The sequence below is a fragment of the Bos mutus genome, chromosome 3 (assembly GCF_027580195.1).
Source record: "Bos mutus isolate GX-2022 chromosome 3, NWIPB_WYAK_1.1, whole genome shotgun sequence".
In the NCBI taxonomy this organism is placed as follows: Eukaryota; Metazoa; Chordata; class Mammalia; order Artiodactyla; family Bovidae; genus Bos; species Bos mutus.
The window spans coordinates 71,421,551-71,446,966 of NC_091619.1; the positions used below are offsets into that span (position 1 = coordinate 71,421,551).

General features: G+C 38.1%; 1 protein-coding gene across 1 annotated transcript in view; it reads left to right on the forward strand.

Moving 5' to 3' along the window:
* The window catches only part of NEGR1 (neuronal growth regulator 1), a 1,046,409-nt gene that overhangs the window by 777,779 nt on the left and 243,214 nt on the right, over positions 1-25,416 (forward strand). Inside the window, exon 5 of the mRNA XM_005899820.3 lies at positions 24,713-24,833. Within this exon, the coding sequence (XP_005899882.1) occupies positions 24,713-24,833 (121 nt within the window). The remainder of the gene's footprint in view (positions 1-24,712; positions 24,834-25,416) is intronic.

Here is a 25,416-nt window from a genome sequence, read left to right on the forward strand (position 1 = left end):
ATGCTTCTGAAAAAACAAACCTTCCTATTCAAGGCAGACCCATAGAACTCACTTTGGCTTCAGAATGGAAGAAACTTTGAGCACAAATGGCTGTAGAAAATTCTTCAGCATTCCCTGGCAGTCCAGTGGTTAAGACTTTCACTGTGGAGGGCCCCAGTATGATGGAGGGGGAACTAAGATCCCATAAGCCATGCAGCACCGCCAAAAAGAAAAGAAAATTCTACCTACAAAGGTCTAGATTGTTCCTTGGCAAAGCTGACTTCCATCCCAATCCAAATGTATACACAATAATATTTCCCAGACCTAATGATGATGCGCTTGACCACGTGACTGCTTTGACTAATGGGCATTACCGATATGACAGAGTAAACACATGAGAAATAGATGTTGACTGTTATAGGTCACCAAGATAACAGTGATTTGTTTGTAACAGTATTGTGTAACAGTATTGTGGCAATAGCAACTGAAACATGGAATAAAACTATAGGCTATCTGTGAATGCTTTCTGAGTCCCATATATTGATGAAAGCCATAGACAAATATTGCTTGAATTTTTTCTAGAGCTATGCTTTCCAGGTACATAGTATTTTAATGCTGAGTGATATACAGTTATAATGCTACATGTCTGCTAAGTCACTCCAGTTGTGTCTGACTCATTGTGACCCCATGAACTGTGGACTACCAGGCTTTTCTCTCCATAGGATTCTCCAGGCAGAAGTACTAGAGTGGGTTGCCATGCTCTCCTCCAGGGGATCTTCCTGACCCAGGGATGGATTCTGCAGCTCCTACATTGCAGGCAGATTCTCTACCACTGAACCACCTGGGAACTCCACATATAATGCTACATGTGATATTATATAATATATATAAATAAAATGCTAAAGTTAACCATTTAAATTAAGATACTGTTGCTGCTACTGCTAAGTCGCTTCAGTCGTGTCTGACTCTGTGCGACCCTAGAGATGGCAGGCCACCAGGCTCCCCCATCCCTGGGATTCTCCAGGCAAGAACACTGGAGTGGGTTGCCATTTCCTTCTCCAATGCATGAAAGTGAAAAGTGAAAGTGAAGTTCCTCAGTCGTGTCCGACTCCTAGAGACCCCATGGACTGCAGCCTACCAGGCTCATCCATCCATGGATTTTCCAGGCAAGAGTACTGGAATGGGGTGCCATTGCATTCTCCAATACTTTGTTCCAAATCATATCTAAAACACTAAGGAGTATATTAAATTTGATTACATTTAAATTAATATATTTATATATAATATATAATAAATATATCCAATATACATTTATTATTATATATCATTAATATCTATTTCTGTTTTATTGACTATGCCAAAGCCTTTGACTGTGTAGATCACAATAAACTGGAAAATTCTGAAAGAGATGGGAATACCAGACCACCTGACCTGCCTCTTGAGAAACCTACAGTTAGAACTGGACATGGAACAACAGACTGGTTCCAAATAGGAAAAGGAGTTCATCAAGGCTGTATATTGTCACCCTGCTTATTTAACTTATATGCACAGTACATCATGAGAAATGCTGGGCTGGAAGAAGCACAAGCTGGAATCAAGATTGTCAGGAGAAGTATCAATAAGCTCAGATATGCAGATGACACCACCCTTATGGCAGAAAGTGAAGAGGAACTAAAAAGCCTCTTGATGAAAGTGAAAGAGGAGAGTGAAAAAGTTGACTTAAAGTTCAACATTCAGAAAACAAAGATCATGGCATCTGGTCCCATCACTTCATGGCAAATAGATGGGGAAACAGTGGAAACAGTGTCAGACTTTAATATTTTGGGCTCCAAAATCACTGCAGATGGTGACTGCAGCCATGAAATTAAAAGATGCTTACTCCTTGGAAGAAAAGCTATGACCAACCTAGATAGCATATTGAAAAGCAGAGACATTACTTTGCCAACAAGGTCCGTCTAGTCAAGGCTATGGTTTTTCCAGTGGTCATGTATGGATGTGAGAGTTGGACTGTGAAAAAGGCTGAATGCCGAAGAATTGATGCTTTTGAACTGTGGTGTTGGAGAAGACTCTTGAGAGTCCCTTGGACTGCAAGGAGATCCAACCAGTCCATTCTGAAGGAGATCAGTCCTGGGTATTCTTTGGAAGGACTGATGCTAAAGCTGAAACTCCAATACTTTGGCCACCTCATGCGAAGAGTTGACTCATTGGAAAAGACTCTGATGCTGGGAGGGATTGGAGGCAGGAGAAAAAGGGGATGACAGAGGATGAGATGGCTGGATGGCATCACTGACTCGATGGATGTGAGTTTGAGTGAACTCTGGGAGTTGGTGATGGACAGGGAGGCCTGGCGTGCTACAATTCATGGGGTCGCAAAGAATCAGACACGACTGAGTGACTGAACTGAACTAAACTGATCATAATATAATATACATTATATACATATAAATATTCATCTAAATAAGTATGAGTGCCTGCATTCTGAGTCACTTCAGTCATGTCCGACTTACTGTGACTCTATGGACTGTAGCCCACCACGCTCCCCATCCATAGAATTTTCCAGGCAAAAAATCAGAGTAGGTTGCCATGCCCTCCTCCAGAGGATCTTCCTGACCCAGGAATCGAACCCATGTCTCTTATGTCTCCTACATTGGCAGATGGGTTCTTTACCACTAGCACCACGTGGCAAGCCCCTCTAACTAAGTGTAAAGGGGTGAAAAAACATAAGTTATATAGAGAATGGCCTATGGAAGAGCAAAGGCAGAAACAGGGGGCCTGTTGGGATACTTGCAATATATTAGGCAAGAGGTAAATTTAGCTTGTTGGCCTCCCTGGTGGCTCAGCGGTAAAGAATCTGCCTGCCAAACAGAGACTCAGATTCAATCCCTGAGTTGGGAAGATCCTCTGAAGAAGGAAATGGCAATCCACCCAGTATTCTTGCCTAGAAATCTCATGAACAGAGGAGCCTGGTAGGCTGCAATCCACTGGGTCTAAAAGAGTCAGACACGATTCTGGAACAACAACAAACTTGTCTTGTAGTAGCGTGATGTTAGTGATGATATTAACACTTATGGGGTGGAGAAGAGTGATCAGTGCAGTCACTCAGTCATGTCTGACTCTGCGACCCTATGGACTACAGCACATTAGGCTTCCCTGTCCGTCACCAGTTCCTAGAGCTTGCTCAAACTCATGTCCATCCAGTCCGTGATACAGTCCAACCATCTTATCTTCTGTTGTCCCTTTCTCCTCCTCCCTTCAATCTTTCCAAGCATCAGGGTCTTTTCTAATGAGTGAGTTATTCCCATCATGGTTTGAAGTATTGAGCTTCAGCTTCAGCATCAGTCCTTCCAGTAAATATTCAGGGTTAATTTTCTTTAGAAGTGATTAGTTTGACCTCCTTGCAGTCCAAGGGACTCTGGAGTCTTCCAACACCACAGTTAAAGGCATCAATTCTTCAGCTAAGCTTTCTTTATAGTCCAACTCTCACATCCACATGACTACTGAAAAAAATCATAGCTTAGCCTATACAGACCTTTGTCTGCAAAGTAATACCTCTGTTTTTAATATCTCTGAGTGATCACACCATCGTGATTATCTGGGTCATGAAGCTCTTTTTGTACAAATCTTCTGTGTGTTCTTGCCACCTCTTCTTAACATCTTCTTCTTCTGTTAGGTCCATACCATTTCTGTACTTTATCAAGCCCATCTTTGCATGAAATGTTCCTTGGTATCTCTAATTTTCAGTAGTCAACTAATGGCAAGTTAATGGTTTTTAACAAAACATTTATACAAATATATACATATATCCTGTACCTATAACATACAAATGAATATGTAATACATATGTGGATACATAATTTATGTGTATGTGTATACATACCCCATTGATCAATAAGTCATAGATCATACTGGAGGATTTATGGAAGATGAATGTTAGCTGCTTAAATTGCTCTGAAAAATAAACAACCACCTTGAATAAGGATAGCAATTGTATTTGTGTGAAAGAACCTCACATTTTCAGCTGTTCAGTATATGCCAGGCTTTCCTTATCCTCATTCCTTGTATACAGTGTCTCATCAAATTGCCACAACAAGTCTTTGATGTATGATAGATGGTACCACCACTATACACAGGTGGGCTTAAAATTTTTTAATTTTGCCATATTTGCCTACCATCCCATAACTAGTAACTAAACATAAGCTAGGATCCTAAATAATCTTTGTCTTTTGTACCCTTCTTTGTCACTGAAGATAAATATTAGCTGGGTCAGAGTAAGACTATCTGGAGTAAGATAATTAAAGACCTCATCTGACTAACTTATTGTCTAATTCACATTCACTTCTAGTTATTCTTTTTCCCCATAAGTGAATGCAAATTTTAAAAGAAATTTTTTTCCTTTCTAATTCTCAGTTATTTGGCAAAAAGTTAACATTGACTTGTCGAAATGCATTGTGTAAAATGGAAAGAGAAATGCATGTTAATAAAAGCCATCTATTCTTAATAAGATATAATTTTTAATTGCATACTTTGGCTTAAAGCTCAACATTCAGAAAATGAAGATCATGGCATCCAGTCCCATCACTTCATGGGAAATAGATGGGGAAACAGTGGAAACAGTGTCAGACTTTATTTTTCTGGGCTCCAAAATCACTACAGATGGTGAATGCAGCCATGAAATTAAAAGATGTTTACTCCTTGGAAGGAAAGTTATGACCAACCTAGATAGCATATTGAAAAGCAGAGACATTACTTTGCCAACAAAGGTTTGTCTAGTCAAGGCTATGGTTTTTCCAGTGGTCATGTATGGATGTGAGACTTGGACTGTGAAGAAGGCTGAGCGCCGAAGAATTGATGCTTTTGAACTGTGGTGTTGGAGAAGACTCTTGAGAGTCCCTTGGACTGCACGGAGATCCAACCAGTCCATTCTGAAGATCAGCCCTGGGATTTCTTTGGAAGGAATGATGCTGAAGCTGAAACTCCAATACTTTGGCCACCTCATGTGAAGACTTGACTCATTGGGAAAAGACTCTGATGCTGGGAGGGATTAGGGGCAAGAGGAGAAGGGGACAATAGAGGACGAGATGGCTGGATGGCATCACTGACTCGATAGACGTGAGTCTGAGTGAACTCCGGGAGTTGGTGATGGACAGGGAGGCCTGGCGTGCTGCGTTTCATGGGATCGCAAAGAGTTGGACATAACTGAGCGACTGATCTGATCTGATCTGATACTTAGGTTATAAGTAATCTAACATCTAAGAAAACCACTTAACTTTACCTACCCTAGCAGAAAACCTGTAATCATCTGACATGAGCTTCCTGTTGAAATGTCTCAACAAGTTTGTAGCCTTTTAAATAATTAAGAAAATTAGCAATATTGTAATATTTTGAAATTAGCCTGTCTAGTAATTAAATAAGCTACAGAAGAAGCTAAAATAAAATTTGATGAAAATTGGCAAAAGGCAAAAAAGTAGACACTTGTTTTGACATTTACAATTAATTCCACACAAATATTTGTTTAATCAGACAATGTGGTTAATCACCAAGGTGAAACTGAAAGTTACCAACACTGAATGCTGGTATAAAAGTTAATAAATTCAGTTCATAATCATTATGCGCATGCTAGTTATAATGATTTACTGTCCATACCAAATCTTTATAAGCATTGTAATTAAATATAAAATGCACATTAGAATTATAATGAGTAATTAGGGCAACATAGCTAATATGCATGAAAATCCCAAAGCTCATTAACATGTAAAAAGACAAAACCTGTTCTGCCTAGTGTTTGGATATTTTCTATACTAAATGGATGCCAGTATAGTCTGTACATTGTTTACCATTTTTGGTTTCTATGAATAATGCATTTAAAACACACCCTGGAACATTAGGTTTAGTTACCAAAAACAGGCTTATTTCCATTTTGGAAGAAACAGAGCTAGTACACACATATAAATACATGCACAAAACCACACTAAAATAGTTATTTGATGCTTTTAGTAGACCACCTCATAGGATTACTTCAGTAAGGAGGACATAAAACCATAATGGACTGTTATTTCATGGGGCACACAGTGGAACTCTGAAAAGAGGCTGAAGATAATAAACCCAATGGGGAGCATTGTCTTGACACTCTTTACTCTTTTACATTATTGTCATACTCACCTCCTACTATGAACTTCCATTTATTAAAAAAAAAAAATGGTGAAATCAAATTCAGGCAGAAATCCTAAAACAAGCATTTAACCAAAATGATAACAGAAACAGAGCATATTGCTTCTCACATTGTTTTGGAACCATTCATTCTGCTTCTTTTATATATAAACACATAAAATGCTTCTAATATTCCAAGTATACACAGATCACCTTTCTAGTTTATATCATATCCTACAATTTTAGATCAACTAACAACAAAGATTTCTAGTCAAAATAAACACTTATTTCCTTGGCCAACATATCCATTTATTTGACCAACACACAGCCCTGTATTTCTAAAACATGTAACTTTTTGAGATACATTTTTAGCTTTAGATTACATTTTAGGTGAAATATGCCCCAAATTCTATTATTTTCACATCCTGACTTAACAAAATTTCTTTATTTAAAAATTCCTTAAGAAGTATAAGCAACACAATACTTTAAAGCAATTATCCTTCAAATATAAATAAATTTTTTAAAAATTCATAAAAGAAGTATACATTGTTAAAAATGGCACTAATGTCAATATTTGCCAATATAATACAAATATACTTAAGTATCAATTATATATTACATGAACATAATAAACCCATTAACATTGAATCTAACTTTGTATTGCATTGAAAAGGCTGGAGGGTAAATTATAGCAAGATCATAGAATTATAGTATTTTATAGGAAGTATCATTCATTATATTTGTTTATTCAATCAGCATTTATAAAGTGTCCACTATGTCTTCTACACTGGGCTTAAAGAAACACAGAAGATTATGACACGTTATTCGACATTTTTAATTCCACTGGAGCCCTGAGCTCCTCTAAGCCAAGAATCACTTTAATCTGTTCTTTTTTTAAATTTTATTTTATTTTTAACTTTACAATATTGTATTGGTTTTGCCATATATCGAAATGAATCCGCCACAGGTTTACATGTGTTCCCCATGCTGAACCCTCCTCCATCCTCCCTCCCTATACCATCCCTCTGGGTCGTCCCAGTGCACCAGCCCCAAGCATCCAGTATCGTGCATCAAACCTGGACTGGCAACTCGTTTCATATATGATATTGTACATATTTCAATGCCATCCTCCCCATCCATCCCACCCTCTCCCTCTCCCACAGAGTCCAAAATCTGTTCTTGACCAGTGTGCTGTGCTCGGTTGTGTCCGACTCTTTGCAATCCCTTGGTCTGTAACCCGGCAGGCTCCCCTGTCCATTGAATTTCCTAGGCAAGAATACTGGAGTGGGTTGCCATTCCCTTCTACAGGGGATCTTCCCAACCCAGGAACTGAACTGGTGTCTCCTGCATTGGTAGGTGGATCCTATTACCACTGAGCCACCTGGGAAGCTCATTCTTGACCAATAGCATGGAGTAAATAAATGAATTAAGAGAACATACAATAACTCAAGAAGAAATATTGAGTCAATAGATGATACATGAAGATAGAAAAACCTCCCACATTTTTCAGATGCATTGTATTTGTAGTAGCTGAAGAAATGGGGAGTCTTCCTAAGGTGAGTCCTCATCAGCCTTTCCAGTGTTTTAATAACACCTTCCTGACATGCTGTCTTTCCACCATACTTGGTTTGCACAGCACTTACTGTTCTTTTGGTTTCCATGGTACCTCTGTTCTCTATGATATGTCCTCAGTCAGACATTCTTCACAATAGCTTACTCTCAAATCTAGTTTGTTTTGGATGCTTCTGAGAAAACAAACCTTCCTATTCAAGGCAGACCCATAGAACTCACTTTGGCTTCAGAATGGAAGAAACTTTGAGCACAAATGGCTGTAGAAAATTCTTCAGCATTCCCTGGCAGTCCAGTGGTTAAGACTTTCACTGTGGAGGGCCCCAGTATGATGGAGAGGGAACTAAGATCCCATAAGCCATGCAGCACCGCCAAAAAGAAAAGAAAATTCTACCTACAAAGGTCTAGATTGTTCCTTGGCAAAGCTGACTTCCATCCCAATCCAAATGTATACACAATAATATTTCCCAGACCTAATGATGATGCGCTTGACCACGTGACTGCTTTGACTAATGGGCATTACCGATATGACAGAGTAAACACATAAGAAATAGATGTTGACTGTTATAGGTCACCAAGATAAAACAGTGATTTGTTACACAGTAATACTGTGTAACAGTATTGTGTAACAGTATTGTGGCAATAGCAACTGAAACATGGAATAAAACTATAGGCTATCTGTGAATGCTTTCTGAGTCCCATATATTGATGAAAGCCATAGACAAATATTGCTTGAATTTTGTCTAGAGCTATGCTTTCCAGGTACATAGTATTTTAATGCTGAGTGATATACAGTTATAATGCTACATGTCTGCTAAGTCACTCCAGTTGTGTCTGACTCATTGTGACCCCATGAACTGTGGACTACCAGGCTCTTCTCTCCATAGGATTCTCCAGGCAGAAGTACTAGAGTGGGTTGCCATGCTCTCTCCAGGGGATCTTCCTGACCCAGGGATGGATTCTGCAGCTCCTACATTGCAGGCAGATTCTCTACCACTGAACCACCTGGGAACTCCACATATAATGCTACATGTGATATTATATAATATATATAAATAAAATGCTAAAGTTAACCATTTAAATTAAGATACTGTTGCTGCTACTGCTAAGTCGCTTCAGTCGTGTCTGACTCTGTGCGACCCTAGAGATGGCAGGCCACCAGGCTCCCCATCCCTGGGATTCTCCAGGCAAGAACACTGGAGTGGGTTGCCATTTCCTTCTCCAATGCATGAAAGTGAAAAGTGAAAGTGAAGTTCCTCAGTCGTGTCCGACTCCTAGAGACCCCATGGACTGCAGCCTACCAGGCTCATCCATCCATGGATTTTCCAGGCAAGAGTACTGGAATGGGGTGCCATTGCATTCTCAATACTTTGTTCCAAATCATATCTAAAACACTAAGGAGTATATTAAATTTGATTACATTTAAATTAATATATTTATATATAATATATAATAAATATATCCAATATACATTTATTATTATATATCATTAATATCTATTTCTGTTTTATTGACTATGCCAAAGCCTTTGACTGTGTAGATCACAATAAACTGGAAAATTCTGAAAGAGATGGGAATACCAGACCACCTGACCTGCCTCTTGAGAAACCTATATGTAGGTCAGGAAGCAACAGTTAGAACTGGATACGGAACAACAGTTTGGTTCCAAATAGGAAGAGGAGTACATCGAGGCTGTGTATTGTCACCCTGCTTATTTAACTTATATGCACAGTACATCATGAGAAATGCTGGGCTGGAAGAAGCACAAGCTGGAATCAAGATTGTCAGGAGAAGTATCAATAAGCTCAGATATGCAGATGACACCACCCTTATGGCAGAAAGTGAAGAGGAACTAAAAAGCCTCTTGATGAAAGTGAAAGAGGAGAGTGAAAAAGTTGACTTAAAGTTCAACATTCAGAAAACAAAGATCATGGCATCTGGTCCCATCACTTCATGGCAAATAGATGGGGAAACAGTGGAAACAGTGTCAGACTTTAATATTTTGGGCTCCAAAATCACTGCAGATGGTGACTGCAGCCATGAAATTAAAAGATGCTTACTCCTTGGAAGAAAAGCTATGACCAACCTAGATAGCATATTGAAAAGCAGAGACATTACTTTGCCAACAAGGTCCGTCTAGTCAAGGCTATGGTTTTTCCAGTGGTCATGTATGGATGTGAGAGTTGGATTGTGAAAAAGGCTGAATGCCGAAGAATTGATGCTTTTGAACTGTGGTGTTGGAGAAGACTCTTGAGAGTCCCTTGGACTGCAAGGAGATCCAACCAGTCCATTCTAAAGGAGATCAGTCCTGGGTATTCTTTGGAAGGACTGATGCTAAAGCTGAAACTCCAATACTTTGGCCACCTCATGCGAAGAGTTGACTCATTGGAAAAGACTCTGATGCTGGGAGGGATTGGAGGCAGGAGAAAAAGGGGATGACAGAGGATGAGATGGCTGGATGGCATCACTGACTCGATGGATGTGAGTTTGAGTGAACTCTGGGAGTTGGTGATGGACAGGGAGGCCTGGCGTGCTACAATTCATGGGGTCGCAAAGAATCAGACACGACTGAGTGACTGAACTGAACTAAACTGATCATAATATAATATACATTATATACATATAAATATTCATCTAAATAAGTATGAGTGCCTGCATTCTGAGTCACTTCAGTCATGTCCGACTTACTGTGACTCTATGGACTGTAGCCCACCACGCTCCCCATCCATAGAATTTTCCAGGCAAAAAATCAGAGTAGGTTGCCATGCCCTCCTCCAGAGGATCTTCCTGACCCAGGAATCGAACCCACGTCTCTTATGTCTCCTACATTGGCAGGTGGGTTCTTTACCACTAGCACCACGTGGCAAGCCCCTCTAACTAAGTGTAAAGGGGTGAAAAAACATAAGTTATATAGAGAATGGCCTATGGAAGAGCAAAGGCAGAAACAGGGGGCCTGTTGGGATACTTGCAATATATTAGGCAAGAGGTAAATTTAGCTTGTTGGCCTCCCTGGTGGCTCAGCGGTAAAGAATCTGCCTGCCAAACAGGAGACTCAGATTCAATCCCTGAGTTGGGAAGATCCTCTGAAGAAGGAAATGGCAATCCACTCCAGTATTCTTGCCTAGGAAATCTCATGAACAGAGGAGCCTGGTAGGCTGCAATCCACTGGGTCTAAAAGAGTCAGACACGATTCTGGAACAACAACAAACTTGTCTTGTAGTAGCGTGATGTTAGTGATGATATTAACACTTATGGGGTGGAGAAGAGTGATCAGTGCAGTCACTCAGTCATGTCTGACTCTGCGACCCTATGGACTACAGCACATTAGGCTTCCCTGTCCGTCACCAGTTCCTAGAGCTTGCTCAAACTCATGTCCATCCAGTCCGTGATACAGTCCAACCATCTTATCTTCTGTTGTCCCTTTCTCCTCCTCCCTTCAATCTTTCCAAGCATCAGGGTCTTTTCTAATGAGTGAGTTATTCCCATCATGGTCGAAGTATTGGAGCTTCAGCTTCAGCATCAGTCCTTCCAGTAAATATTCAGGGTTAATTTTCTTTAGAAGTGATTAGTTTGACCTCCTTGCAGTCCAAGGGACTCTGGAGTCTTCTCCAACACCACAGTTAAAGGCATCAATTCTTCAGCGCTAAGCTTTCTTTATAGTCCAACTCTCACATCCACATGACTACTGAAAAAATCATAGCTTAGCCTATACAGACCTTTGTCTGCAAAGTAATACCTCTGTTTTTTAATATGCTGTCTAGGTTGGTCATAGCTTCTTCCAAGGAGAGCACATCTTTTAATTTCATGGCTGCAGTCACCATCTGCAATGATTTCGGAGCCTGAGAAAATAAAGTCTGTCACTGTTTCCCTTGCTTCCCCATCTATTTGCCATGAAGTGAGGGGACTGGATACCATGATATTAGTCTTCTGATTGTTGAGTTTTAAGCCAACTTTTCCACTCTCTTTCACTTTCATCAAGAGGCTCTTATTTCCTCTTGGCTTTCTCCCATAAGGGTGGTGCCATCTGCATATCTGAGGTTATTGATATTTCTCCTGGCAGTCTTGATTCCTGCTTGTGCTTCATCCAGCCTGGCATTTTGCATGATGTACTCTGCATATATGCTAAATAAGCAGGGTGACAATATACAGCCTTGACCTACTCCTCTCCCAATTTGGAACCAGTCTGTTGTTCCATGTCCAGTTCTAACTACTGCTTCTTGACCTGAATACAGGTTTATCAGGAGGCAGGTAAGGTGATCTGGTATTCCCATCTCTTTAGGAATTTTCCACAGTTTGCTGTGATCCATACAGTCAAAGACTTTAGGTTAGTCAATGAAGCAGATGTTCTTCTGAAATTCTCTTGCTTTTTCAATGATCCAAGGGGTGTTGGCAACTTGTTCTGTGGTTCCTTTGCCTTTTCTAAAACCAGCTTGAACATCTGGGAGTTCTTGGTTCACCTACCATGGAAGCCTAGCTCAGAGAATTTTGAGCATTAATTTGCTAGTGTGTGAGATGAGTACAGTTGTGTAATAGCTGAACATACTTTGGCTTTGCCTTTCTTTGGGATTGGAATAAAAACTGACTTTTCCAGTCCTGTGGCCACTGCTGAATTTTCCAAATTTGTTGGCATAATTGGGTGCAGCACCTTCACAGCTTCTTCTTTTAGAATTTGAAAAAGCTCAGCTGGAATTCCAGCACCTCCACTTGCTTTGTTTGTAATGATGCCCCCTAAGGCCCACTTGACTTCACATTCCAGGATGTCTGGGTCTAGGTGGGTGTTCAAACCATCATGGTTTTCTGAGTCATTAAGATCTTTTTTGTATAGTTCTGTGTATTCTTGCTACCTTTTCTTAATATCTTCTGCTTTTGTTAGGTCCATACTGTTTCTGTCCGTTATTGAGCCAATCTTTGCATGAAATATTCCCTTGGTATCTCTCATTTTCTTGAAGAGATCTCTAGTCTTTTCTCTTCTATTGTTTTCCTCCATTTCTTTGCATTGATCTCTGAGGAAAGCTTTCTTATCTCTCCTTGCTATTCTTTGGAACTCTACATTCAGATGGATATATCTTTCCTTTTCCCCTTTGCCTTTTGCTTCTCTTCTTTTCTCAGCTATTTTTAAGGAATCCTCAGACAACCGTTTTGCCTTTTTGCATTTCCTTTACTTGGGGATGGTTTTAATCACTGCCCCCTGTACAATATTATGAACTTCTGTCCATAGTTCTTCAGTGAGGAGTGATAAAATGCATTTTAAAGGAAGAACCTACAATATTACTGAGTCTCTCAAGACTTGTAAATATTTTGCAATGACATTGATGATCTGGTAGTAGTAACTGTTAATCAAATGCATAGATAAGTTTTGCAAGATGAGAGCAGTAAAGAGCGAGGAATCTAGTGATTTTGACTTAAGAGGCACTAAATAAGATTGAGATTATAAGGAGGATATCGGCTGCACATGTTTATTTTTATTTCTGAGCAGAAGAGGAAAGAGCCTGAAGATTTTGCTAATAATTTATTCATGTTCTGGTGTTGCTGACATGGAATTTATTTGTTAGTCAGACTTCTCCTTTCTTGACAAACCCATCAGTTGTCAAATTTCTTTTGCTGTTAAGCAGACTCTTCTCAAACCACATTTTATTTAATCATTTCAGGAAGGATGACTTTTTTTCCCCCTTTTAAAACATTCTTAGTCCCAAATAAACCTTTGCTATTGTTTCTTAAAATTACAGGTTTTCTACTATCCCTCCTTTCCACATCTTTCAATTTCTTTAAGACACAATATTTGTAGTGAAATGTCTCTCCCACTTTATGTCTTCTTTTCTTTTGGTCTTAGCTACCTACTGTGTTTGCTCTGATTTAGCTTTCATTATCCTTAAATAGAAGTGTCCAAGACTGTGTTTTTCAGATAGGAAGAAAAATTACCTCTCAATTCTAAAACTAGTATCACTTCTTGCTAGATTGTTGTCCTCCGTGTTCAAAGTCCATGGCAAGTCTGGATAAAGCATGTCCATTTCATAGTTATCACTTCTGTTGCTTTGCTCTTTGAACCATGTAGAAATACTATAACAGGACAGCTTCCAGGTCTGAGAATACAGGTCTGAGAGTACAGCTTATTGACACCTCAAGGTAAACGGAAAGGGAGAAGCAATTCAGTTTAATGTTCACCTTCTTACTAGAGAATCTGTGCCTATAGTTGTGGAAAATGTCATTAATTTAACATGTTTCCTATAGTTTTGCTAAACCTCTAACCTTCTTCATGCATTTGAGGGCAGTAAGCAGGGGAAAAAAAATGGGTAGTTTACGACTAGATTTCTGTAATGTAAATCTTAGCACTTTTTCTTTAATCCCCTCCCTTTTTTCTAGCTACTCAAAGGCTTTCTTTTCATTCCCTCCAAGACAGTGTGTTTGGAAAGTAATTCCTTAGAATATATTAGCAATATGAATTATTCATTTCTCAGAATTAAACAATTTTAATAACTGAATTTTAATCAACTTTTTAAATGTGCTATTTTAAGATTATTGAAGGCCACAGAAACAAGAAGAAATAATAAACCATTCAGTCAACTAAGGAACTTTCAGAGGAATCTGGCCCTGAGGCCAGAGAGAAATATCAACAGATTAAAAATTAACCTAAGGAAAGATTCCATCAATGTTATCACCACCTATTACAGATTATATCTTTATTGTTATCATTTATTTTATATTGATTTATTGCAAAAATCTTAAATTTATATATGTTAACCTTATTCACATTTTGAGAGATCAATATTAATCTTTAAAAGTGTACCATGACTTAAAGCATAAGCATAATTAAAATGTAAACAACTTATTTAAACTGATTAATTAATGCAAATAGAAAACATTTCCCCATCAGAAAAATAATCCCAAGGATATTTTCATATTTTACAGGTAATCTAAAGAAAGCATCTCAATTATTCTAATCTTTATTTGGAGGGATTCACTAAAAAGTAATTTTTATAGCAGTAAACATAATTTTGGGGGGCTCCAAAATCACTCCAGATGGTGACTGCAGCCATGAAATTAAAAGATGCTTACTCCTTGGAAGGAAAGTTATGACCAAAATAGATAGCATATTCAAAAGCAGAGACATTACTTTGCCAGCAAAGGTCCGTCTAGTCAAGGCTATGGTTTTTCCAGTGGTCATGTATGGATATGAGAGTTGGACTGTGAAGAAAGCTGAGTGCCGAAGAATTGATGCTTTTGAACTATGGTGTTGGAGAAGACTCTTGAGAGTCCCTTGGACTGCAAGGAGGTCCAACCAATCTATTCTAAAGGAGCTCAGTCCTGAGTGTTCTTTGGAAGGACTGATGCTAAAGCTGAAACTCGTACTTTGGCCACCTCATGCGAAGAGTTGACTCATTGGAAAAGACTCTGATGCTGGAAGGGATTGGGGGCAGGAGGAGAAGGGGACAATAGAGGATGAGATGGCTGGATGGCATCACTGACTCGATGGACGTGAGTTTGAGTGAACTCTGGGAGTTGGTGATGGAAAGGGAAGCCTGGCGTGCTGCAATTCATGGGGTCACAAAGAGTCGGACACAACTGAGCGACTGAACTGAACTGAACTGAACAGAAACTTATAATAGCTTCAATATGTAAAGAACATATTCAAATGTTTAAGAATTTGAACATTTGCACTGATGGGCAACTTTTGTTACAAGATCTTATGTGCTAAGAATCAAGATGTCTTTGGAGAATCCCACTTCACAATTCTTGCAGACTTGTTCAGTGTACTCAAATCAATCACATACAGCTATAATTCACCATTACTGACAACAGAGAAGAGAGCAAATCATGAATAAAATCTAAAGAAAGAAAGTTTGGTGAACAGCTAGGAAAACAGTGAACCATTTAATTCCTATTGATACAGCTGGTGGCCCAATAAATCTCAGACATATTTTACAGTGGATGCATCACTGGAGTGAGCATTGCTGACTACAAGGGGACAGCTACTTCAAGCTGTAATTTCAGTAGTGCTGACCCTTGCCAAAGCATGATATGAATGAATTCTGCCTAATCACAAGCAAACTCATTATATAACCCTTTCTTTCCTGTTCTTTTATTTACTTCTTCATGAGTCACAAATAACATAACTTTCCATCCTCAAATGGCTTCTCACAGATGCACATTCATAATCAACACAATATCAGATCATTCATACCACAATATATGTGACTAATGAAAACTTAAGTATATTTAACTATCTTAAAATGATTAAATGTTATAATAGAGTTAAATCATGAGTTTAGAAAAATAATCCCTTATGTTGTAATTTCAAACAATGCACAGATTTTTTTGAGAGTGTATGGGACCAGTTCTAGGACCTTCACCAATGCCCCTAAAATCTGACTTAATACACACTTATATATCTTAGCTCTGATTTTTTTATAAAATATTTTTCTTTTTACACATCTGTGTGAACATAAGGGAATTAGAGATCACAGCTTAATACACTGTTATAATGAATATCAAATATTGAAGTTTAGTTTACATGCAAAATTATTATCATTGTCATTCTTTTCAAAGAGACAATGATCTCATCATTTGCTTAACTGAATTAGTATATTGATCTTGTATATGCCCTAACACATGACATACCTCCACAATCGCACATCTTTCTAGAAGGGACACCTATGTGTTCCATGCACTTTTAATGTTCTGTCACATTGTTGAATCAAGCCTCTTACTTCTTGGTCAGTGAGACAGGAAACTAAGTCTACTATAAATATGTTAACAATGAATTTGCCCTTGGTTAATTACAGTAAATAAAAAAAGCAAGATATTGATGGACTTCTGGAGAGTAAACTTGATGTATAAGTTTATCTTTGAATTAATCACATGCTTGCTGTACCAAGACAATGATTAAAAAAAAAAGAAAGAAAACTCAGTTTCCTTTCTATCCATATCTGATTTATCATTCTATGCTCTTAAAGATGTAAAGTTTTAAAATAAAATAAAATTTAAAAAAACTCAAAAAAAAAAACAATAAAATAAAATAAAGAGAATAGAGCTGTGATACCCTATTCATTTTCAATAATTCCTGTTTAATAATAGACAAGTTTTATTGACTTCTAACTCAGCACAGAGCATTATAAGCATGCTCCATGAAGTGTTTTATATTGCCTATACAGCAATCCTATGAAGTAGGCACTATATACTTTTCAGATGCAAAAACTGAAGTTTAGAAGGGTTAACTAAGATGGTGAATTTTAGAACCACTTTTGCTTGACAAAAAGTGGTGTCTTTTATGAAAACAAAATGGGTCTTTTTATTAATACTACAGTATGTTGCCACTGTGTAAATGTTTAAGGTCTTGACGAAGCAGAAAATACCTTACACATTGGATTATTTTCATTCTCTGTGAGAGCTTACCAGAGGTGTAATTCAATGTGAAAGTTCTTTATGCCATGAGTCATGAAGACTATGTCTATATTACAGTATTTTGATTTTTAAGAAGTCCAGTTAGATAAATATTTTAAAAATTTATCTAAGTAATAACATGGAGTTCTTATCTTTCTTTAAAATAAAATTAGTCACTGAAATAAGGACACATGTACTTCATTGATAGGGTTTATTGACCTTGTGATACATTTCTGTGAGATCTATGGAAACCTTAGAAAGATTTTCAGGTTTCCTACCCTGAGTTTCATCTTATCTTCAGGAAAGAAAGTTTTCAACTATCATCATCCCCATTTGTAGCAGTAGTATATTGAGCAAGCACATCTTTTACATCGTGTGTTCTCTGTTAGATGATAAAACCTTATTTTATTTTTTTCAGAAACTGTCCATTTGACCAAGTGTGCCATAGTGTAGTTCACAAAGTTCAGAATCTAGACCAAGGTCAACATGCTTATTTACCACAGTGTTTTCCTATGTAGCTTCTCTAGGATGAATTTCTTCATGATTTACTTCTTATTACTACCCCTCACTCTTCTTTATTGTTTTAATTATTCATCATGGTACCTTTATCATTGTCCATCATTTTGAGGAGGCAGGGTGGTGATCAAACACCTTTGAAATTATAAAGTTTCACTGCAGCTAACTCACTTCACTAAGGCTATTAAAGTAACTCTCTGATTCACTCACTTTTTGTAATAAGACTTTGTACAAAACCAAACTTCCCAATCAGGATGGTAAGAGAGGAAGGTCTTTGTGGCTATTGTCATGTAACTAAGAAAGCTTGAATCTTGATTAGGTTTGTTGGGTGCCAAGTGCAGAGGTTCTGTTGCTTGCACCTGCAGAGCCTGGAGTTTTGGGTAAAGAACCTTTAATTATCTTCATCCTGAAATGACTGGCTAAACAATGACAGGAAATATCCCACTGAGTAAATGAAAAGGGAAGACTCCTTTTCTATGAACATCTAATCACACAGGTGTTAAATATCCCTTCTTGACCCTTTCACTGCTGGTCTTCCTCATCATCTGTTCTTTGCTGTTTCCTGCATTTGTCTAATAACATTCATCTGAAACTGAATTTTTTGTTCACTATACAATTGCTTCAATTTATAGCCATATACAATTTGATACAAGGGTAGGATGCCTAATTTCAGCATTGCAAAGGAATCAGTCTATTCCCGAGGATGCCACTGTACTCATGAATTCGAGGAATCCAAGTAATCACCTTCTTTGCCACGTTGGTGTAATTTAAAAAGTTACGTTTGACTAGAACAGCAACAACAACAAATATATTTCCATAGAAAGAAAAAAAGAAAACAGTTCCAGAAATAAAAATGCTTGTGTATGCACATGTTTACACTCCTACTCCCACTTCTATTCCAGGACCGAAATTCACAGAACAACACAGTATGATGGGGAAAGAAATAAGCTCTGGGAGCAACTACTCAGATTTTATCATTTGATTGTCTTTTCTAGGAAGAGCCCCAAGATGATTTCCTAAAACATGGAACATTTCAGGGGAAACAGTGCTTTGTACAACTTTACTGATCACACATAAAATGCATTGTTATAGCTCCAGTTAGAGATGTAATTAGCCATAATTGTTGTGAGGTATATATTTCTGGCCAAAAAAGTGGCCATATCCTTCTGATGCAAATAATTACATCGCATAAAACTCGTTAGTACCTTATAGCTCATGAGCACACAGAAGTTAGTTAAAGCAGTGATGAAAAGTCATGTATCACATAACAGAGGATGTGCAATAGACCTTAGACATCTACTTCTCCAACTGTCCAAAATACCCAGAATATGCCCCACAAAATATTTGGCCCTCAAGAACTCAGTATAAAATGCTCTGTAATTCTGTGGTCTCATAAATTTGGAAAAGCTCCATACTGTGAGATTCACAAGGAATACATGAGCGTCACAGTCTCTGAGATATGCTCTAGAAAAGAAAACTATTGGGTTTGATTAGACATTTCAGTGACCACAGAACTCTTATTTATACAAAGTAATAGGATTCAGAATGGTGTAAACTTGGAATTTTACTAAACATGTCTTCTCACTGCCAGTTAACTAAAATGAGTTGACTCAAGTCCAATGTGACCAATGATCTATTTAATTAAATTTTCTCTCAATTCTTGCCTTTTCTATGGATTGGCCAATGATTTTCTCATCATCCTAAAGATTACTACAACAGGCTTCTAGCCGTTCTGCCAGTTTCCTCTCCTGCCTCTATGCAGACCATGTTCCACACAGTGGCCAAAAATCTGTATAAAATGTTAATCAACTCATATCATACATCTGCTCAAAATCTCCACAACCTCATCTTAGAATAAAATTCAAAGGCTTTACCATCAGCTCCAAGACCCTCCGAATCTGAGTTCCAGCTGCCTATCCAACCTTCTCTTCTGGATTCTTCTGTTCACTTAATCTGCTCAAGTCACATTGACTGTTTTGCTGCTTCTCAAACCTGTTAAGCATGTTTCTACCTCAGTGATTTCCCCTCAGGGTCTTTGAGTTTTCTTTTTTTCTTTTATTTTAATAATTTTCTATAGAAAACCACATGATTTCTTTCCTCACATCGTTTACTTCTCTGCTCAAATTCTCTTCTTTATCAATAAATAGCTCTGTAACTTCACCACATAAAAGAACCCACCTTGCATTCCTTTTTCTTTCATCTTGCTCAATTTCCATCTTAGTTTGTATCACTCCCTTACTGTTTATTTACTGTTTGCACATTCATGTACATGTATGCATACATACAAACTCAAGAATCTTAGTCTTATGAGGCCAGGGATGTTATATTTTTTATTAATGTAGTCTTCAATAAAAAGTACCTGTTGAGTTGATGAAGGAATGAAGAATAAATAAAGGGGTGGATCTACTTCCTCTTGTACAGTCATTTTCAAAAAAGGCAGAATAATATGCATAAGGGTTCATTCATGTCCCAAAGAAAAATCAATACAGTTTTCAAGTTCAAGTTTATAATTTTAGCCTCAGAATGAAATGTATTTGAGACTTCCCTCTCTATATTGATTACTTACACCCCATGGCCCTTTAATTCTCTAACACATAAAACACTCTCAGGACCTTTTCTTACTCACAGTGTTAATTCCTATTTCATTTTTTATCTAGGCTTCCATATGCTGTTTTAGTATCTTTCTGTTTTTCAGTGTCCATTTCAGCAGCCCGTGAACCCTCTAGACAACATGATCATGTCCCTTTAACTTGTATGTTTACCAAGTGTTGAGCCATATGCACACTGTACTGCATAAAAGGCTTTTAATGACAAATTAGATTTTTATTTAGGTTCATTATGCCTGGGTTTTCAGGCCATGTTCCGGATTTCATGGTTTTGGTTGTAATGAGTCATGGCCCCCTTGACAGACAAGGGAGTAATTGAACTAGCTAGGTTTTCAATAGAAACTTGTGATGGATCTCCTGTTGCATATGTTATTTCATCTTCAATAATAGTTGGATATCATAAAAGATTATGGCCTCATAGTGTGACAGAGAGAGAAATACATGAAAGTCTGTGAAAACAGAGTGAAAATACAATCTTACCTATATTTCTTACAAGCAAAACAGTGTCATAATAATTGACATAAGGGATTGTTATTTATAGATATCTTTTGTATTGTTATTGCCTTATAAGGGGGGATGTGCATCTTTACCTAACAAAGTTAAAACTTATTAAATGGTTCTTCATGTTGAATTAGAGAGTATGTATGTGTTTGTATTTGTGTATATATAAATGTGCTTATGTATATTCTTTCATTTTCTTATTCAAACTTCTCAAAATTATTTTTGCCAAGTTATCCACAAAACATTTATAAAAATATTTCTTTGCAAATATCTTTCTAATTGAGCCTAGTATTAAAAATAAAAATACCACAGAGAAATAGAGGTGCTAGAAATTCAAAGTAAAATATTACCCTTAACAGAAAATGATTAATCTGCTCAGGCATTTTCAAAAGGAAAGGCAATGTTCTGTTGGAAGAGGGTGTACGGTTTTTATATTCACTACATATTGAAAAATCATTAAACTCTGTACCTTTTTATTGCTTTCTAAAGAAACTTAAAATATATCCAAGGTGCACACTTAGTCAAGTCTTTTGTCTGAATGAATTAGTATTTGCGTATTCCAGGTTCCTGTTATACTGAACTCTTTTTCATAGTGCTATTGAAATATGTACTATGCTAAACGTAGACTGGTAGAAAAGAAAATATTTATGGCAAAATAGAAGCATACAACACTGGAAAAATAAAATAGGAAAAATCTAGATGACTTTGCAATTGGTGATGACTTTTTAGAAACCAAAGGCATAATTCATGGAAAAAAAAAAGTTGATAAATTGATTAGAATTTTTGGCTCTGTGAATCACACTATCAAGATAATGCAAAGACAATCCACAGACTGAGAAAAATATTTGCAAAAGATGCATCTGACAAGAGACTGTTATCCACAATATATAAAGAATACTTAAAACTCAATAAAAATAGTATAAACAATTCAATTTAAAAATGGATCAAAGAAGATATATAGATGACAAATAAGCACATAAAAAGACACTTCACATCATGTCATTCAGTTCAGTTCAGTTCAGTTGCTCAGTTGTGTCCGACTCTGCGACCCCATGAATTGCAGCACACCAGGCCTCCCTGTCCATCACCAACTCCCGGAGTTCACTCAGACTCATGTCCATCGAGTCAGTGATGCCATCCAGTCATCTCATCCTCTGTCATCCCCTTCTCCTCCTGTCCCCGATCCCTCCCAGCATCAGAGTCTTTTCCAATGAGTCAACTCTTCGCATGAGGTGGCCAAAGTACTGGAGTTTCAGCTTCAGCATCAGTCCCTCCAATGAACACCCAGGACTGATCTCCTTGAGGATGGACTGGTTGGATCTCCTTGCAGTCCAAGGGACTCTCAAGAGTCTTCTCCAACACCACAGTTCAAAAGCATCAATTCTTCGGTGCTCAGCTTTCTTCACAGTCCAACTCTCACATCCATACATGACCACTGGAAAAACCATAGCCTTGACTAGATGGACCTTTGTTGGCAAAGTAATATCTCTGCTTTTCAATATGCTATCTAGGTTGGTCATAACTTTCCCTCCAAGGAGTAAGTCATTAGTGAAATGCAAATTAAAATAGAGATACCACTACAAACCTCTTAGAATGAACAAAATGTGAAACACTAACTCCAAATGCTGATGAGAACATGGAACAACAGGAATTCTCATACATAGTTGGTAGCTATGCAAACTTTGGAAGGCAGTTTGTAAGTTTCTTACAAAACTAAACATATTCTTATCCTATAATCTAGCAATTGTACTTCTTGGTATTTACCCAAAAGAGTCGAAAATTTACATTCACACAGAAAAATGGATTTTTATAGTGGCTTTCCATGCGTTTGCCAATGCTTAAAGCAACCAAGAAATTCTTTAGCAGGTGGATGGATAAATAAACTGTGGTACATACAGACAGTGAAATAGTATTCAGTGCTAAAATGAAAAGACATGGAGGAAACTTAAATAAACTTAAATAAAGCATATTACTAAGTGAAAGAAGCCAATATCAAGCCAATATGAAACATATGAAACATGTTATATGACCCCAACTACATAACATTCTGGAAAAGGCAAAACTATTAATAAAATTTAAAAAATCAGTGATTTCCGTAGAGGGGGAGTAAAAATGAGTAAGCAGATTTAGGAGGATTTAAAAATAGGAGAATTTTAAAGGCAGTGAAAATATTTTAAATAAAATGGCTTATACGTACAACTCCTAAACTCATCTACTTAACTGTTGAACCCATCTCAGTCAATGGGTATTTCTAACCTTCTGCTGCTGCTGCTGCTAAGTTACTTCAGCCGTGTCTGACTCCGTGCGACCCCATAGACGGCAGCCCACCAGGCTCCCCCGTCTCTGGGATTCTCCAGGCAAGAACACTGGAGTGGGTTGCCATTTCCTTCTCCAATGCATGAAAGTGAAAAGTGAAAGTGAAGTTGCTCAGTCATGTCTGACTCTAAGCCAAATAAAATCACCCTCAATTTTTTTTTTTTTACATCTGTCAAAAAATCCTATTGGCTCCAACTTCACAACGTACCTCAAAGCCAGTAACTTTCCACTACTCAGGTGCTACCACCATAATCTGAGCTGCCCACATCGCTTGCCTTACTTACTGTAGCAGCTTTCATCCTGTCTTCATGATAATCTTTTCTCAACACAGCAGCCTGTGATGTGATACTTTTAAAACAAAAGCCAGATTATGCTCCCCGCCCCCCCGCCTCTGTAGTGGTTCACCATCTCATTCAGAGTAGAAACTAAGTCCTTAAAATTGCCCTCAAGGTCCCATCTAATTTTCCATCCTTTGGCTCCATATATTATTCAGGGTTCTCACAGAAAAATAAAACCAATATATATGTGTGTATCTACATATACATACAAACATATATGCTGCTGCTAAGTCGCTTCAGTTGTGTCCGACTCTGTGCAACCCCAGAGATGGCAGCCCACCAGGTTCCTCTGTCCCTGGGATTCTCCAGGCAAGAAAACTGGAGTGGGTTGCCTTTTCCTTCTCCAGCAAATCCCTCAGTCATGTCTGTCTCTTTGTGACCCCATGGACTGTAAGCCTGCCAGTCTCCTCTGTCCATGGAATTCTCCAGGCAAGAATACTGGAGTGAGTAGCCATTCCCTTCTCCTATGCTATGATGAATATTTTTAAGCATCATTTTGTGCCAGGCACTGTGCTTTGACCTCTGAATAAGCAGAGATAAATCAGATATTTATCCTGCCTTTAGGCAGCTGACAAGGAAGCCTGGTGTATCCATCATTACAAGACACAAAGTGTATGTTATGAGAGATTTAGAGAAACTATTCTGAAAAAAAGAGAGCTATTTCCTGCCAGAGCAAGGAAGAGTAAGGAGATGGTGACCCCAAAATTTGGGCCTTGAATCTGTGGAAATGAGAAAGGATAGCATTCCAGGTAGAAGGAAATACATTTTAAAAAATCACTAACATGATAGGGAGTAAGGAAAAACACAGAATAGGAAGACTTCAGACTTTGGGTCAACATGCCTGACATGAAATCCAAACTCTGCAGCTAAGTAGCTGTGTGACCTCAGACAAATTATTTAACCTCTCTGAGTTTCAGTTCTCACATTTGTAAAATTGAGATAATACCATCTAGCTTAGAGCATTACTGTGAGGAAATCATGAACATAAAGCACGGAGCCACCATGACTGGCTCCCAGCCGTCACTCAGTGAATGAGAGCTATTATTGAAGTGTAGTTTGACTGGAGTACAGATGAAGTGTTCCCCTCAACAATGCCATTTTTCCAATAGGAAGCAAGGCCAAAATGTATTGCATTTACTCTGCACTCCCTAGGAACATTTGTCTATTGTCCAACTTGAAAAATGAAGCTGAAAATGACTGGTCTCATATGAGGAGCATAAAACACTGAAAATGTGATGCATTGGTCTATCAGGCATAAGATTGCTTTGAATGTAAAAGGAATAAAAATATGTGTGCTATATTTCTGTTGAAGATTATTTTAACTAACCCACCAGTTTCTTTCTTTCTTTGTTTCTTTTTCAGTTGCTCCTACAATTCAGGAAATTAAATCTGGCACCGTGGCCCCCGGACGCAGTGGATTGATAAGATGCGAAGGTGCAGGTGTGCCGCCTCCGGCCTTTGAATGGTACAAAGGGGAGAAGAAGTAAGGACTTTGTGATTATTACTCTGTTTCAAGCACTTTGAGCTAATGTGTTTGTGTTTCAGATATTTACTTTAAGCAGTTTCTTTAACTGGCTTGAATGATTCTTAGCAGCCTTCTCTGGGGCACGAAGAGGCCCACGTGGGAGGGATGAGTAGCTAATAGCATCCAGAAGAAATGTCCACTTTGGTTTATATGATCTCAGAAATGCCAGCAAATCCCCCATCACTGATGCCTTTCATTTCTACCCCTCCCTTTGGAGCCAGCACACCATTGCTCTTTCTGGAAACCATGTTTACTTGGGAAATAAACCAGCTCTTAAAGGACTTGGGCCCAGCTTCCATAAGAGCACTCCAAAAGCAATCAGAGCCGCTGACTCTGCCTGGCTTCCTTGATCAGCCTAACCCTTTTACCTGCCTCTCTCTCCCTTAAGACATTTTAACATTTTGTTTTTATAGAATATGGCATTTCAGGTATTCTATCACTAAAGGGACTGTAGAGGGATAAACTGCATGGTTGAAGGACTAATGAAGGGGATTTTAGGGCTACTCTAACATCAGCTCTATATGATTGTCCCCTTGAGGCA